This window comes from Trypanosoma cruzi, genomic scaffold (genome assembly GCF_000209065.1).
Source record: "Trypanosoma cruzi strain CL Brener 1047053517021 genomic scaffold, whole genome shotgun sequence".
Lineage (NCBI taxonomy): Eukaryota > Euglenozoa > Kinetoplastea > Trypanosomatida > Trypanosomatidae > Trypanosoma > Trypanosoma cruzi.
The window spans coordinates 71725-87545 of record NW_001849471.1 but is presented as its reverse complement, the minus strand read 5'-3'; the positions used below and the strand labels follow the sequence as shown (position 1 = coordinate 87545).

The 15821-nt window shown below is 46.5% G+C and overlaps 8 protein-coding genes across 8 annotated transcripts, besides 35 other annotated features; all 8 read right to left on the bottom strand.

Annotated features, from left to right (window-relative positions):
- Positions 1-1292, bottom strand: Tc00.1047053511003.221 (cleavage and polyadenylation specificity factor, putative; the record flags this gene model as incomplete). Its single annotated transcript, XM_810958.1, has 1 exon — positions 1-1292. A coding segment is annotated over one exon (1292 nt), but the record flags the coding sequence as incomplete, so codon positions are not given.
- Positions 1-1624: a sequence feature (areas merged during assembly that could not be assigned to a particular haplotype. This can correspond to areas where the two haplotypes were merged or to regions with more than two copies in the genome that were merged during assembly.).
- Positions 1589-3199, bottom strand: Tc00.1047053511003.210 (hypothetical protein, conserved; the record flags this gene model as incomplete). The annotated part of the gene is made up of 1 exon (XM_810957.1): positions 1589-3199. One exon carries the CDS (start codon positions 3197-3199, stop codon positions 1589-1591), a length of 1611 nt encoding a protein of 536 aa, XP_816050.1.
- Positions 1625-2526: a sequence feature (heterozygous, Esmeraldo-like haplotype).
- Positions 2527-2804: a sequence feature (haploid, Esmeraldo-like haplotype).
- Positions 2805-3133: a sequence feature (haploid, non-Esmeraldo-like haplotype).
- Positions 3134-4264: a sequence feature (heterozygous, non-Esmeraldo-like haplotype).
- Positions 3327-3358: a microsatellite.
- Positions 3486-3510: a microsatellite.
- Positions 3707-3731: a microsatellite.
- Positions 4104-4190: a sequence feature (T-rich).
- Positions 4265-5757: a sequence feature (haploid, non-Esmeraldo-like haplotype).
- Positions 4327-4359: a microsatellite.
- Positions 4396-4434: a microsatellite.
- Positions 4458-4477: a microsatellite.
- Positions 4635-4657: a sequence feature (AT_rich).
- Tc00.1047053511003.200 (hypothetical protein, conserved) lies at positions 4732-6870 on the bottom strand (the record flags this gene model as incomplete). Its single annotated transcript, XM_810956.1, has 1 exon — positions 4732-6870. The coding sequence occupies one exon, from the start codon at positions 6868-6870 to the stop codon at positions 4732-4734; it is 2139 nt and encodes a 712-aa protein (XP_816049.1).
- Positions 5758-6588: a sequence feature (heterozygous, Esmeraldo-like haplotype).
- Positions 6589-8596: a sequence feature (areas merged during assembly that could not be assigned to a particular haplotype. This can correspond to areas where the two haplotypes were merged or to regions with more than two copies in the genome that were merged during assembly.).
- Positions 7100-7119: a microsatellite.
- Positions 7230-7254: a microsatellite.
- Tc00.1047053511003.190 (hypothetical protein, conserved) lies at positions 7453-8328 on the bottom strand (the record flags this gene model as incomplete). The annotated part of the gene is made up of 1 exon (XM_810955.1): positions 7453-8328. One exon carries the CDS (start codon positions 8326-8328, stop codon positions 7453-7455), a length of 876 nt encoding a protein of 291 aa, XP_816048.1.
- Positions 8349-8372: a microsatellite.
- Positions 8373-8393: a microsatellite.
- Positions 8468-8607: a microsatellite.
- Positions 8597-10113: a sequence feature (areas merged during assembly that could not be assigned to a particular haplotype. This can correspond to areas where the two haplotypes were merged or to regions with more than two copies in the genome that were merged during assembly.).
- Positions 8660-8690: a microsatellite.
- On the bottom strand, positions 8699-9163 carry Tc00.1047053511003.180 (hypothetical protein, conserved; the record flags this gene model as incomplete). Its single annotated transcript, XM_810954.1, has 1 exon — positions 8699-9163. One exon carries the CDS (start codon positions 9161-9163, stop codon positions 8699-8701), a length of 465 nt encoding a protein of 154 aa, XP_816047.1.
- Positions 9207-9238: a microsatellite.
- Tc00.1047053511003.170 (hypothetical protein, conserved) lies at positions 9354-9893 on the bottom strand (the record flags this gene model as incomplete). The annotated part of the gene is made up of 1 exon (XM_810953.1): positions 9354-9893. The coding sequence occupies one exon, from the start codon at positions 9891-9893 to the stop codon at positions 9354-9356; it is 540 nt and encodes a 179-aa protein (XP_816046.1).
- Positions 9992-10013: a sequence feature (AT_rich).
- Positions 10114-10572: a sequence feature (areas merged during assembly that could not be assigned to a particular haplotype. This can correspond to areas where the two haplotypes were merged or to regions with more than two copies in the genome that were merged during assembly.).
- Positions 10451-10499: a microsatellite.
- Positions 10573-11763: a sequence feature (areas merged during assembly that could not be assigned to a particular haplotype. This can correspond to areas where the two haplotypes were merged or to regions with more than two copies in the genome that were merged during assembly.).
- Positions 10679-13783, bottom strand: Tc00.1047053511003.160 (hypothetical protein, conserved; the record flags this gene model as incomplete). Its single annotated transcript, XM_810952.1, has 1 exon — positions 10679-13783. The coding sequence occupies one exon, from the start codon at positions 13781-13783 to the stop codon at positions 10679-10681; it is 3105 nt and encodes a 1034-aa protein (XP_816045.1).
- Positions 11764-12308: a sequence feature (areas merged during assembly that could not be assigned to a particular haplotype. This can correspond to areas where the two haplotypes were merged or to regions with more than two copies in the genome that were merged during assembly.).
- Positions 12309-12839: a sequence feature (areas merged during assembly that could not be assigned to a particular haplotype. This can correspond to areas where the two haplotypes were merged or to regions with more than two copies in the genome that were merged during assembly.).
- Positions 12840-12952: a sequence feature (areas merged during assembly that could not be assigned to a particular haplotype. This can correspond to areas where the two haplotypes were merged or to regions with more than two copies in the genome that were merged during assembly.).
- Positions 12953-15821: part of a sequence feature (areas merged during assembly that could not be assigned to a particular haplotype. This can correspond to areas where the two haplotypes were merged or to regions with more than two copies in the genome that were merged during assembly.) that runs on past the window's edge.
- Positions 13843-15573, bottom strand: Tc00.1047053511003.150 (uncharacterized protein; the record flags this gene model as incomplete). The annotated part of the gene is made up of 1 exon (XM_810951.1): positions 13843-15573. One exon carries the CDS (start codon positions 15571-15573, stop codon positions 13843-13845), a length of 1731 nt encoding a protein of 576 aa, XP_816044.1.
- Positions 14122-14145: a microsatellite.
- Positions 15590-15615: a sequence feature (AT_rich).
- Positions 15806-15821: part of a microsatellite that runs on past the window's edge.

The following is a 15821-nucleotide window of genomic DNA, read 5'->3' as shown; positions in this document are numbered from 1 at the left end:
AAAATCACGCGTCTGCCTACCATCAGAGTGAGCCGAAAAAGACACAGACTGAATGGTACGCATACGAAGTGGAAGCACCTTTCCGTCGGGCTTTGTGACTCCTTTCGGTTTGTGAGAATATCTTTCGCGATGGTGCCGTCAACACAATACCCGGCAATAATAATGCCATTTCGCCGATCACCACACCATCGCTCAAACAGTTCCAAAGAAATCCCAGACTGTAGCATACCAGGTGAGGCCAACACGACACACGGCCCGGTGTCTTCAAAGGAACGTGTTTCCATGAGGGAGTGAATGTACTTGAAGACAAACGGATTACGATGGTTGGCATGCTGCTGTTTCACACGATCGTTCATAGCACTAACAAATGTCTGGTATAATTTCATGCATCGCTGGGCTAGTGAGGAGGCGTAATAAATAGGAATATGCTGCAACTCCTTATGTGCCTCCCAATATTCTTCGAGAATAAGAAGAAGCTCTTGAGCGCGACCTAATGCGAAAACCGGCACCAGGCAGCGTCCTCCACCCTTTACAACATCATGAACCCACGTAGTAAAGAGAGTTTCGCGTTCTTCACGTGACTCCAGCTCACGTATTCCATTTGTGCTTTCCGCAATCAGAATGTCTGGTGAGTAACTTGGCACTTCCGCACCCAACAGATGGCGATCCGGGACTCGGGAAAAATCACCCGTGTAAAGCGTCTTCATGCCTGCAATATCAACCATAAAGAGAGCTGCCCCAAGAACGTGGCCGGCATTAAATGGTTGAAAACGAATACCATTGACTGTTACCTCCTCGTGATACTCCACTGTCTCAATCTTTTCAATGGTGCTTTGCAGCCACTCGTTCGTCACAATATCGTTGGCACTTGCGCCGACACGCAGAAAATCATTCATCACCATCTTGTAGAAGGCTTTGGTTGCACTTGTCATAAAGACGCGTCCTTTAAACGCTGTTTGCTCGCAAAAGTAGGGAAGCGCTCCGCAGTGGTCAAGGTGGAAGTGAGTGATTAGCACAAGGTCAATCTCATCGCACCGAATGCTGTCAAAAAAAGGAAGGGAGTCCAGGCCGCTCTTTGCAGGATGATTCCCGCAGTCCAGCATCACGGAACGCCCCTTGTAACGAAGGATGACGCAAGAACGGCCCACTTCCCCCCCGCTGCCAATTGGCAGGATTTCAACCTCATCCGAAGAGGCGGCGGCAGGGACATCCGAATCCCTAAAGGCATCATCCAGCACTGAACCCGTCGATTTGTTGTAAACGGCAGTTACTGCTGCTGCCGCAGGGAGCATCGTTACGCTGACTTAGGCTGAAACCTTGAAGAAAGCAAACAGCCATTTAAAGTAAGAAAAATTAGTGAGGAAAAAAATAATAATAAGCAATCAAAAGAGGTCAATAGATCAGTTTTAAAAAAGAAAAAGAGGGTATGCAGGAGTCTCCACCTCCTTCGTTTCACTGCTCCCCTCCCTCAAAGAAGAAAAAAAATGTTTTCAAATTACATGTCTTACCGCTCTCATTCACCCAAATACTGGCGGAAGAGCCAACAACACTCAAAATAGCATGCCGATGTAGCGCCATATTTTTGTTCCTAATCCACAACATGACGCTCCAAAGAAGCATAAATAATTGTTTGTAGTTTGTTCGGCAAGAATTCGCCTTCTCGGAGGTCCTCCAAGACGGCCCGTTTAACTGTCAATAGAGGATTGGTCCTCTTTTCAATAGCCAAAGTTGACGGCACCGTGCAGGCTGGAAGGCTCCAGGGACTTTTGGTGTTATCCCCAAAAGGTACGGAGACGCTGATTTCGTCTAATTGACGTTTGGAGCGCAACATGCGTGCGCTTCGCATGGCCGCGCGCAATGCCTGGAGATAATTCCGCAGTTCCACATTGGTCTCTTCCTTGCCTGAATCCCTCTCATGCAGTCTCAAAATTTCTGACACCAGACGCTCCGTGTACTCATGCCCCACGTACACCAAAACATCGTCCGCTGAGAACATTTTATTATTTGTCGGATGCGTTCGCATCCGATGACTAAAAAACAAATCCCGTGTCTGTATAACTTCATCAACGGTCGTCACCTCAAACATGGCACCGCAACCTCCACAGAAGATGCAATCTCCAGTGAAAAGTGCCAAGCGCTGTGGAACATCAGAATCCATGAGAGCATCTCCTAAAAGGAACATAACGGAGCCAACGGTGTGTCCAGGGGAAGAAAACACAGCAACCGTCACGCCCCCACCAGCAACCGTCAGCACATTGCCGTCCTCTACAAAGTTGGTACACGCATGAGGATTGTCAATTGCGGAACCATAAATCTTCAACTGAGCATCCAAGAGTTCTGTGATCTCTGCATCACTCTTGTTCTGTAAATGCTGCATGAACTCCAGATTCCCCCCAGCATGATCCCAATGTTTGTGAGTGGTAAGAATGTCCGTCAGTACGAATTCTACCCCGGTTAAGTATCGGACAACGGTCAGCATGTACATTACGAGTTTGGGGTCAGCTGGATCGACCACAGCACACTTTTTCGTCGCAAAACTCAAAATCAAGTATGCGTAATTGTCCGCCAGAAGAGGGACCGGAACTACTGCGACTCCTCTGTAGCCTTTCTTGTACTCTTCACCGAGACCCTTCAGATCAACCAATCCACCGCCGCGTTCGTAAAACTCCGGGTTTTTCTTCAATTCTACAGGAAATAACGATGATGCCTTGTGACCACCACTCAGAGATCGCACGCCATGACGATAGTCGGAGTGGGGAAGACCATGACGCACGTGCAGCATCGGTCGCAAATACTTGTACCCAATGGAATCGGAGCAATAAATACGATACATCCAAGTGAAAATATTGTTTTTAAACCATGCCCGCGGAAAGTACTCATTTTCTGGCACAATGCCGGAGAGATAACAAAGGAAGGTCATGGCCAGGGTGGTTGGTAGACTTGTCACCCCTGAAATACAGAGCGAGCCAAAAAAAACCAGGAGGAGGGAAACTCCCATGAGTTGCTTTATTTCTATTCCACTCCTTCGCACAAGAGTCGTCATGAATTCCTGCATTTGACGCTGCTGCCACACACACAGAAAAAAAAAAAAAAGAAGTGGACGCAATTGTGTCCGGTGCCAAATAAAAAACAACCAACAAAAAAAAAAAAAAGGACATTGTGACGGTTCTATCCCCTTCATCTTTGCGGCATCGCACATTTTTCTTTTCCCTCCCCACCGCCCTCCCGCGATGCTCGATCGTACTCCATGGCTTAACTGTACATTTGCTCGCTCTTTTACTCGGCTCCACTTGAAACACCTTTGAGAGGGTGGAATAGAGCTTCACAAAAAAAAAAAAAAAAAAAAAAAAAAAGAGAACGGCGCCGACATGTTAACATGCCCTCACTCGTCTTGCCACAACTGAGCACGCCCGTCGCCGTCTTCTCTTTAGAGAAACACCGAAAAAGTAAAAACAAACAAACAATAATAATAATAATCATACGTAATATATATATATATATATATATATACAAAGGGGAGCCGTCTCGCTGGCAATCAAAAGGATTCCGCAATCCAACAACAACACTTTCGTTCTTACCGTCATTACCAGGCACCATTTTTTTCCCCCACAACCGCACCTTTCAGCGTGCAGTTGGTGGGTGTTGGTAACAGCCATACAGGGAGGGGAATAGAGCGGAAAACAAAAGCACACACGCACACGCACACAAAAAAAAAAAAAAAGAAAAAAAAAGCACAGGGATTGTAAAGATACCCACTTCTACAGAAAACAAAACAAAATCTCCTTTTTTCCCCCCTGACAGATCTAGTAGAAATCAAGTGTGCATACCAAACATCAAATCCCTCTTCCTCTCTCCAGAGATGCATATGTATCCATCCGCTGCCTGGCACGGGACAGATGGGGCACCCAAAAGAAAGAAACGGGCAATCAGTTGCTTTCGAAATGAGAAACAAATCATGCATGAAAAAAAAAAAAAAAACGCAATAAAACAAAAGAAAGACGAATACATATTTTTTGGTGTTTTCACAGAAAACGAAACAAATCTCAACAAAACGAAGGGGAGAAGAAAATAAGTTCATTGTGCCCACACATTTCCTTTTCCCCAACAAAAAGGAGAGAGAAAGAAAAAAAAAGGGAATGAAGAGGAAAAACTAAAATCAGACAAAAAAACACACAAACAAAATATAAAAATTACGGCAAAACGCTAACAAAGCAGAACGTTATGTTCTTTTCAATCATTATTACGCCATCATCCGTGGTGGCTTCCCCTTTGACAGACACGTACCTGTGACGAACCCCAAACGCAAATGCACGGGCACAGCGAAGCAAAAAAAAAAAAAAAAAAAAAGGAAAGAGAAAATAAGTGAGTTAAATTTGCTCCCTTCTCCCCCCTCGCAAAAAAAGAAAAAAAAAAAACAATAAAAATAAAAAAAAATGCGGGTGACAAAAGCCCTGCTCATTTATTTATTTATTTATTTTACATGAAATGTATGTATATACGTAAATATTCCGGGTGGCACCGTCCTGGTGTGTTTGTTATTCTTCAAGGGCAGGAAAGCCACTGATGGGGAAGCATAGGGTTGCTTGCAGCCCACACCAACTTCCACCCTTTCCAAATGCCAGAAAACAACATCCATATTTTTTTTTTTTTATTATTTCTTCGCCTCTCTTCATTGTTTGGTAAACGTGTATGCGTATGTGTATTTATGTGTGTGTAGGGGGTGGGCGTGGGTCATTGATGCAAGAGGCTCGTACTATTTGCATGGGAAAGAACATCCACCCAACAAGACTGTGGGGAAAACGTAGAGGTCACACCTTTCGTACGCTCCTGCCGAAAATTATTATTCCGTTTCTGGGATTGTTGTCCTGTCAGATCCGAGCCATGCGCATACACTTCATTCTGCTGAAGGATGTAAAGTCGCAATTCATCCAGCTTACAAATAGCCATTTCTATATAACTATCCAACTCATTTACCGCTACAAATTGTTGCCGGCCATCCTTCACTAATTCCACCTCTTCTCCTGCCACAGTTAACGTGTATCTGAGGCCCAAATCCTCAAAAGTTTGCGTAGACACTCGATTTTTATCCCGTTTTAGTAATAAAAGATTCCTTTTATACATGTCAATTTCATCAAGTGTGGCCCTCGTCGTAATTCTCATCGATCCTAGAGAAGGATCATGGTATGCTCCGCGCTGCTGGCATCGCATGTAACTAGGAATTCCCATTACGGGATTTTCTTGTTCAGCCGCAGATAGGGATTGCTTACATGCAGTAGACGTCCTGAGATCCAGGCGTTTCTTTTCATATTCAACTCGTTCCAAAAATTCCTCGTGATTTGACCACGTCACTGGAATCCCCTCTCCGTGGGGTAAGATCTTGTAAAGCCCTTTCCCAACAATAGGAATTGCAAAGAAAAATGGCCCTCCATATTCTTTTTGCGTCATGTTGTCCTTGCTAAATGGGATAGTATTCGCAATCTGGAAGATCTCATTGTTAGCATCCTCTGGGTCTAGCGTGAACGTGTTCCACAGAGGGGAATTCTGTGGTGGGTATCGTTTAAACGATTCCTTCACCTTTTCAGGGGAAGGTGATAAATTATTAAATGACATCGCCTGCGTCTCCATTTTTTGAATTTCGCTTTGAACAAATGCGGCGTGAATCATCTCCTTTTTTTGATAGAGAAGGTCAAGGTACTCCTCCACGTTTTCTTCAGTCACACCGATAGTGTCGCCCCTCTCTTTTAGAAAAACATCGTGACCAAGAACTCTAATTGCAAAACAAAAGCCCACAGCTTTGGCCGGATCTTTTTTGATGGTTTCAATGATGTCCCAAAACCTTTTCTCCAATGGCGTTGTGTTATCCATCAATGAATGCGGCGGAAGGGGAATATTTGGTGTGTGGCCTGACGGCATCATCGTTTCCATCAACTTCTCCGTTGCCAACATCACAAAAAGTTCCTTGTCTTCGAAAGCCACGCGTTCATTTTCCCTACCAGGAATGAGGGGGACAAAGGTGTTTCCTACCGGTACACTGTATGTGAGGCCAATGGCGTTAAATTCCTCCACACTCAGGGGAATCCCAAACGGTCTATTCGTCCTCCCCAAGGCCTGCAAAAAATCAAAGTATCCGCGTGAGATCATTGACAGCTGAGGATAAACTTCTCCCATAGAGGGAGAAAAGGATTGGATGGGAGGCTGAGAAACTTTCATTAGGTGCTGCAATGACTTCTTTGTCCCAATTCCAAAACGTTTGGCGTCGCAGTAGGGAACCGGCTCGTCACGCATGCCGGGGTAAACATCAAGGAGTTGGCCATTGAACGGCACGCAGTAAGTCACATTGAGGGCGTTCCAGTCTTCCTCATTGTCAATGTACCACTCCGAGTTGGAGTTCAGCAGGTGGTCCACAATAAAGCAGGCCACTGGGTAATAATCCCCACTGAGGTGCAGCGTGGGGTCAATCGGCAAGTCACGCAGCCGAGCTGGCACTTTCTGTCGCATACCCGAAACCAAATTTAAAAAGCACTTGTAATTTTCTGCGGTGACCCTGACAGATATGCCGTTGGGAAAAAGTTCCACCATCGAACCGTCTTTGTGTGGACAGGCAAAAAAAACCTTTTGCCCATCTAACACCGCAGCCCCATGATCTCGTAAAGACTGCAACAACTGATCAAATTGCTGTACAACGGCCTGGTAATACTCGTTCGCGTGTTTTTGCAGACTACTTCGAAGCGTCGCCACCATTTTACAGGGGGCACGGGGGTTTTCCCTCTGAACATCCCAAAGCGCAAGGTCCACGAGTTTTGAGAGAAGTGAGCTACGGAAACACGCGTCAGGCAAAAGTCCCATAAAACCCACTTCTCTTTCCATCATCCCTCGCACCCCCCACCTCTTCTTCACGTCGCCTCCTTTTTATTACTAATATATTTTCTTTTTTGCGTGTGTCTTTTCCAACCGCCCTTCGTGTCGCCCCACACAATTCGCCGCCTTCTTGCTTGCTTCTTCACGCTGCGTCGCTCTGCACACTGGAAGCAGCAGACGGCAATGCAAACACACATACTGCGCGTAGGAAAGGACACGGCAATAGAGCAAAGAAAAAGGAATATATATATATATATATATGCAGGCATCCCATTCTTAAATTCCATCAAAACAAATAGTCACCGGTAAAAAGAAACAACTCCTGCAACGAGATCCGCTTCAACGGTAACCCCAACAGAGAAACAGGAGCCAAAAAAAAAAAAAAAAAAAAAAAAACTCTTTATTGCGAGTTACCAATTTTACTTCTTTTGCTGTGGTTTCATCTCTCTCCCTCAGGAGCCTCATTCACCCACTCATCTGTCTATACACATTTTTGCTTTCTTTGTTTCCTTGCTTTTTTCTCCTCGCGGTTTCCTGCCATTTCCGTGTATGCGCATGACGGTCCAGGGGAAACAACAGACCGACGACAGGGCGCTACAGATTGGAGACGCCACGTGAAGAAATGCACTGTGAGGCCTTCCAGACGCCTTTGGGCGGTAGAATTACTTCTTTTGCGATGCTTCCGTGCTCCACGCAAACAAACTTATTGTAACCGTCCAAAGGAAGATCCTTCAATCGGGCGGTTTTCTCCACCCAGGGGTTCCAAAGCACAACATCTGGAAGGTTCTCGCCCGATACGTGCACCGTCCGATGCCTTGCCTGGTCCAGCAACGAGATCGCAGATTTCTGATCCACGTATATGCGATCCACTTCTTCTCTGATACACCACAACGGCTCTGGAGACTGCAGCGCTTGCTGTTCCTTCAAGTTGTTAATAAAAGAAGTCGTGTTTACTCCATCCACCCGAGTCTTTGTAATGTCCCCCACCGCAAAATATGTGTGAAACGCAAAAGTGAATCTGATATCCGCCTCCGTATCGTGACTCGTGACTTCCATCTGCAACTTAAGTTGCTCGTTACTGAAGGTGATGGTGTACAACAGTGAAACGGTGCCTGAGGCCGACGTATCGTTGTTGTGCCTCAATTCCGCGCCCTGCTTCCGCAGCTCACTCGATGGTAATTCCAACGTGAAGGACGCCATTCCGCTGCGCAATTCCTTCACATTCCACTCACGAATACGCGCAAAGCCGTGCGCGGGAAGTGGTCCACGATTTCCAAACTGCGGAAAGATGATGGGAACGCCTCCTCGAATGGGGACTCCTTGCTTGTAGACAGCATTGGGACTTGTGTACAAAATTTCCTCGCCCTCCCTCGTGCGCCAGCTGGTTAGGTGGGCGCCCTGCGTATGCACAGTGATGGAAGAGCCATCCTCGTTTTTTGCTTCAACGACCGATTTGCTCATTGGAGCCATAGAGACACAGGGGTTTGAGTCACACACACGCACACACACACACAATATATATATATATATATATACCGAGTTTCTTTTTGTTTTTTTTCAAAAATGTAGCCGCAGCAACAGAGAAACGTTGAGTAGAGAACTGAAGTACAAAAAGAAAAAATAATAATAAGGAAACTGAACTGTCCAAACAAACAGACAAAAAAAAAAAGAAACGAATGTAAAGAAAAAAAAAGACGGAGCAAAGCACACAAGCGCACACACAAGAAGAAAGAGCAGCAAATAAACCAAAATTATTCAATCATATGTGTGAAACCAAATGACGGATATTTTTTCCCTCATATTTTTCTTTTTTTTTTTTTTTTTTTCCTTTTCTCACCGACTAAAAAAAGGGGTACGGCGGCGGCGGTCTTCGCGTGAGAATGGCTTTGATCTTCTGCTTGCACCATGAGTCATGCTGCTTCTCGGCAAGGAGGTAGTCGGCGCGGAACTTCTTCGCCTTTCCTGGCGGAAGCATCAGTATTGTCTCATTGTGTTTGATGATGCGCTCCACATCCGTGCGCATGTGATGCTCAATAAACGCCGCGACCTCGAGCCCAACGCCCACAAGCTGCCGAATCGCCTCCTCATTTGTTTCGCCGGAGTACTTGTAGAACTCCACGAGCACTCGGTGGCGTGACCAAAAGAGTTTCGACCGGTCATGAAAGTACGCCGCGCGCAGGCTCTTCATAAGCTGCCGGTAGCACAGTTGCTGCGGTGTCCACTGCAGCTCCCTGCTGGCAGCCGCCTCGCCAGACAAAACAGGCGCCGCTGCTGCATGAGAAGACGTTAGGCGACTGCAACGCATGCACCGCTCCTACGTGAAAATCCCCGTCGTGTGTGTGTCGCGCAAAGAAAAAAAAAAAAGAAAAAAAAAAAGAAACCACTAAACATAAATAAACAACAACAAAATAATAAAAATAATATGCCACAACAACAACAAGAAACGTACACACAAGTGGAAAAAATAATATTAATAAAACACCGACAGAAAAAAGTCAAAAATCAAAAAAGTGTGTGAGTGGCCCCTCCGACTCCATTTTCAGTCCTTGGCGATTGCCGTACGTTCCGCTAATGACACGGCCCACATGTTCCGCTTCCTGAGTGCTCGCTGACGCATCTAACGGCACCCCATTCGCATCCACGGAGGACGTATCAATACTTCTTGCCGCTCGCAGCAGCTGACAGAAGCGGTCATACAGCAACGATCCCCGTGACTTATCCACCAACCCGTGAAACTGGACGCTTCGGCCCTTCAGCTTCCCGCCAAGTGAAGCCTGCGGGACGACAAGAATGTCAGCGTCGCAACAGTCCTTTAGAGATGCAACGGAAGTAACTGGACTGCTCTCTGGTAAAATGCGCTGAAAAATTCTTCCATTCATGATGGCTGTGACGGCCTGCTGAAGCGCGGCGTCGTCCGTGTCCTCCATAAATGCAACATAAATGACAACCCCACGACCAACCGAAACGTACCGTTTGGCGTTATCGACGAGGATTGCAGCCTTCTCAATGGACTGCAGCACCACGCGAATCGTCATTACCTGTACAAACCAAAAAAACAAAAAGAAGACACACGCATATAGACCACGCTTCCCCGCTGTGCTCAATATATTCTGAAAAATCCCCTATCCCGCACAAAATAAAAAAAAAATAAAAAAGGGAAGGAAGGAAGAAAGGAGATAAAAACCATACATGCAACCAACAGCGGGGGAAATCATGTGACGTCAGACAACCGCCGACGCCAAATTCCTCCCAGAGGTCAAAAAGTGGAAAGTCAAAAGGCCCACAGAACACTTTAGAAGACTAAAAAACAAAAATCCCAAAAATCCCAAAGAAAAAAAAGAAACAAAAAAAAAGTCGGTGTGAATTGCACAAAGTGAGTTCTCACCAGTCTGCCGTAAATAAAAAAGACGACACACCAAAAGTTAAAAATAAGAAAAGTGCGTGTCAGAGTGTGAAAATAATAAAATAAGAATTGAAGGCACGCAAAGGTTTAGCACGCGAGAAGCGTAAAACTCTGAGGTGCTCTGCATTGGTGTCCACCTAAACCAAAAAGAAAGAAGGGAAAACGTTTGGCTGGGAAGGACAAATCAACAAAATAAAAAAAAAAAAAATGAAAAATAAAAATAAAAATAAAAATCAAATGTCTGGGGAGATGGAAAAAAAAAAAATAATTCCCATTTAACAGAACGCCAAAAAGAGTATTGACGACAACAACTCCTTCTTATGAATCTCTTCTTGTCATACGCACTAAGGGCTCTGTTTGTTGGGGCTTACTCCTGGAAGCAATTTCATCTGTATCCAACTCATTGTATCATAATCCCTAACGGAAGCGACGTCTGTACCACAGGAATAACGCCGCTGTTGGTATCAACAGCACAACGACAACGGTACCCAACACAATGAGCGTCAGCCGCCACCAAGGGCCTGGAGACTTAGAGGGCTGTTGCTGCTCTCCATTTTCCGTGTCCCCTGGAGTTATAATGCCACTGAAGGTGGGTGAGTCGAATGTTATTCTTCTTACCTCACCCGGAGCAAAGAGAATCCTTGCTTTTGCACAAACGGGGTTGTGTGCAGATGCAGAGAACGTGCAACGGTCCAAAACCTGAACTTCCACAACCACACGCTCGATATTTTTCGGCATAAGGAATCGTCGATTGATCACTTCAGAAAGAGGAAAGGATCCGATAAAACCTTCCCCCAAAGGCTGTCTGCTGTTCCTTCTGCCAACCCTGATACGCACCGCAAGATGCATACGCTTTAGCACGGGTCGCAGCGATCTACCGAGGGTTGCAGCCTGTTTTCCATCGACCCAAAGCCTTTGCTTAAGAATGCCAAATGTGCTCGCGGTAAGCGGCTTGTACGCTTGTAGGAGCAACGAAATTGCAAAATTCCCTGTAGATGTGGAACAAGCAGCCAGCGTCGCATTCTCTGGATCAGCCTTGGGCAACGCATCACACAATGGGAGATTCCTCCCCGGTGCTGGGAACGTTGTTTGATGAGCAGTCGAGGCAGGGGTGTAGACACTAACGTTGAGCTTTGAAATGGATGGAACAATAAAAGCGCTTCCTGCTCGGAGCACCTGAGAGCTTTGAGACCTTGAAGACTTCGTCCAAACTCCAAACTCACACTGCTCACCACCGAAAGCCGCTGACCCTGCTAGACTTAGGGAAATTGTTGATGCTGATGCAACGGTAATGGAGTTTTGCGGGGGGAGTGTGAAACGCTGCAGCGAGGGAGTGGTGCTGTTGTCAGGCATTATCATTTCCACCACAAAGCGCGTTAGCCCCCTGGTGCAACGAATCTCCAGCACCGTCTTCTCGTCCTCTTTGGGGTTATTTTGAGGTTTCACCACAAGAACAGGCTTCCGGTTCCCTGGACCATCGGAGGCAACAAGGCCCTCCAATGAGTTCACCACCCACTTCCATGAGGGCGGAACTGCATATTTGTGCTCTGTTGCTTTGCAGCCGTTTTCGCCTGGAACGGAGCCGGCGCTGCAACGACAGTCACCATTTCCATCATCAAACGAACCCGGTGGGCACATCACACACTCCTCCCGTGCATTCCACTTATTGCCGCTTCGACGGGTATATCCCCACGGACAGGGCGGTGCCGGTAACTCCACATACGTCCCCACATCAACCGAGGCGTCGGTCGCGTTCTGAGTGCCACGGCCACGGACTCTACCCCCGAATGAATTTGATACGGTGGAAAAGCACTCATACAAAGAACTCGGAGGTAGACTGCCATTCAGGCCAGGGGCGCGCCGTATTGCCTGGGTGACACACTCAGCCAAAGAAACGTTGCCATCAAAAATGTTTTTCACGTGAGGCTCTGTTGACAAATGAACAAGCGACCTTTCATAGAAATCCAGCATGTATTTGCGATTTCTCGTGACGATTTCATTCGAATCTCCCAACGCTTTGAACCGTTCCAGTGACCAGAGTGCATTGGTGGAATCTGTTCCATTCATCATATTTCCGTACGCCAGACGAATTGGAAAATCTTCAAACAACATCATTGCCAGAGCAAAACACGTTGTTATGCACGGCAGGCGGCCAAGCGGATCCAAATTCTTCGGTGTGCCATCGGATAAAAATTTGAAGCCACGAAAAAGTGAATCAAGGTCTTGTTTAACGCTGCTGGCAATGAAGTCCCCCAAAAGGGTTTCATCAGAGTAATTTAGCCATTTATCGAAGTAGGTTGAGGGGTTGCAATACGCATGAGGCCCCAGAAGTGATCCTCCATTTTCTGTGCTGAAGGTATTCACCGCATCCTCAACCTCGCCAACCGACGTTTTCATCCACTGCCTCACAACCATCCATTTGTCCATTACTTCGGCGTAGGCCCCATTTACGAGTTCCCTGCCCCTTGCGCTCACGGCCTCGACAAAGGCCTGCTTATCCTCCTGAATGGTATTCTTGTCCCACCCAAGGACCACAACTTTCCACAGCGTCTTTCCAGTCTCAGCAACTTTCCGTGTTCGTCTGATGGAACGACGAAGCCGCGCACGCAATCCATGAACCCAGAGAACATGATTCACAAGTAAGTCGGCTCCTCCTCTAAGAATTTGTGAAGAGTTTTGTGTCTTACGAAGGCGTTCACGGTAGGTCCAATAGACTGTTGAATCTCGTATGTTCATATTGCATTGCTCTGGAGTAGAATTTAACGATGCCACACATGGTCTGTCTTTTCCCTCGGGAAGAACATAACAACCTTCCACTATGTCCAGTTGGGCTTCAGAGGCAGTGGAGGTTTGATTCAAACGCTGCACGGGCAGCGTCCCATGGAGCCGATCGAGGTCATTGAGTGTGACAGGAAGCACAATGCGAGATTTCGCAGAAGATTCCGATCCACACACCACTGGTATGTCCTGCTGCCCCTTAGACAAGTAGAGATGTCCACCGTCAAAGGCCATAAATGGAGCAAGGGCAGATTCTGCCAGTTCGATGGTATCAGGCATGGGGCCCTTTGGCTCGGTAAAGGGCAAACCTGCATGCACACCAGCGACTGCAGTAATCAGGAGCAAACCGAAAAAGCACGCGTTCATCATTTTGGCCATGAAAGCCTTCAAATCTATTTTAGCCGAGAGCACCTTATAACTGGTAACATAAGGCGGGGAAAGCAACAGAGAAAGACAAGAGGAATATATATATATATCGCATGCCAACCAACCAAACAAACAAAGGAGCAAACAAATGGTTTTGCAAGGTAAAGCAATCAAAATGACACAACATGCGCCCCTTTTCTCGCTCGCAACTGGCAACAAAATTAAAAAAATATATGAACTAAACAAAATGTACATCAATACATGATCTCTTTGAATATATAACACACGCAGGTAAAAAAATAGAAATTGGAAAAACACAAGCACGATGGCGACTGATGCACATTCATCAGCACTACACATGGCAATACCGTCTTCCATGTCAAGATTTGACGAAACTAAAAAGCTTTCTGCCAGTTGTTTCTTTTCTCGCCCTTCTTTTATCTTCGAGCCTTATTTGACATCGATGGCACATCTTCACAATTCCACTCGCACACCGTCTTTATGGCTGCCGCGAGCGTGGTGAAGTAATACGCACGTTCCGAGGTGTCATCTGGGTCGCGCATTAGGTCGATAAAACGTTCAATTATGCAAAGCTCGGGGACATCTGTCTCACACAACAGATGTATAAAGAGTGGAAATATTTCGTCAGCGGTGAGTCCCCCTTTATCGAGTCGTGCTATGAGGGCAGCATTCAATTGGAGTTCTGGGACGTTGAGCTCCTCCTCCTCCTCCTCCTCCTCAATGTCGTCAATAATTTTATTTAGACTGAGTGAGAACGACATTTTTCGGGACTCTCCGCGGCCATGGCAACAAAGTTGGGATGCGGAGTCCATGGATACACGATCCAACGAATTTTTCCCACTCACCACAAGGTCATCAGAGAAGGAAGATGCCGGGACCTTCTGCGATACGGCAAATAATTCCATTGAATTAAAGCACGAGTCAATACTTCTCAGCACGTCACTTTCCTTTTTCTCCTCCCTTTCCCCACGCTTCAAAATAACCTTCTTGTTCCCGTGTAGCGTCAGGGGCCGAACAGCTTTTGCCTCCGCCGGCATGCTCCTTCGTGGCAAAGCCGCAGTATGGCGGTTCATGACGGCGTTGCCGCAAGCACCACGCGTAACGGAGTTGATTGCCACCGCGGCAGCAGTCTTACGAGAATATCTTGCTGCCACATAGACTGTCAGGAAGATGCATGCGGCAATATTGACCACCTGGTCAATGAGGTCATTGGGACTTCGTAGATTTGTCAAGACGTCAAAGTGACGCCGCACGAGTTTGTAGTCAATGGAACGCAGATCCTTTGGCACATTAAATACCTCCGCTGACCTGCCGCGTAGACGCTCACGCTGCCGGTTAAACAACACTTCTTTCCTCAAGAGCGTCCTATCTTCTCGAAGGAACGAAATAATTTTGTCAAAATTAGGCTGAATGACACTTCTCTGCAGAACATCCTCAACACACACTGCGACAGCCGAGCAAAACGACTCCTTGGGAGGCTTCGCGCGCCGCTGCAGCAAATCTTTAAGACACTTATCTTTAATTGCGTTCAGAGCATGACGTAATTTATTTAGATCCATCACGTCTTCCTCGCCTTTTCCTTTCCAGAGATGCGCCAACTCCAGCAGCTCTTCGCTCCCGCTAACCCATCCTTTCAGCAACGCTCTGTTGATGCCGCAACGCAACCCCAACATTCTTGGATTGGACCACGGGTACGGACTATCTTCTTGGCCTTTACGGGTTCCGGGTAATTGAATAGATCCTTTAATGAGCTTCTCCATAAGAATACTTCTGCGCACATCTTCCGCATCCAACAGAATATCTATAGCATTTGCAGACGCAACATAATTTTGAATTTTCAGGGCAATCTCAATGGCTTTCGGTGTATAATAATAATACGTGTGATCACCGGAAACATGTATGTAAAAATAATTTGTTCCCTTGATTCCAATCGCCGTGATGGACGTCAGAGGGAAACTTTTCGTGGCCAGCGGCGGTGCTCCCTTCCGTTGCGGGGGTTTGCAATTATTTATGTGTGTGAGTGTGATCACCAACAGTCGCTCCTGCCGTAACCATCCATAACGATGATGCTCCTTGACTACCGTGTAGCAAAAATCCTTCACTCTACGAGAGCCAATTTCACGTCTCTTTGCCCTGCGGCTCTCCATTGAATTATCCGTTCCGTTTTTATTATTATTATTATTTTTTTTGGCTCCGTTCCCTGTGGACACGCCGCCGTACTCGGCCCCTCACGCACGATCACTCTTATTTGCGTGTCAATCGCGATGAGCAATCGGGAAAAACCGCAAAAACGAAACTGACGACACAAGCGGAAAGAAGAAAAAAAAGGGGGAGAAAAAAGTGGGTAAAAACAGCAAGAAGAACTGCAGCAGAGCACATAAAAAAAAAAAAAAAA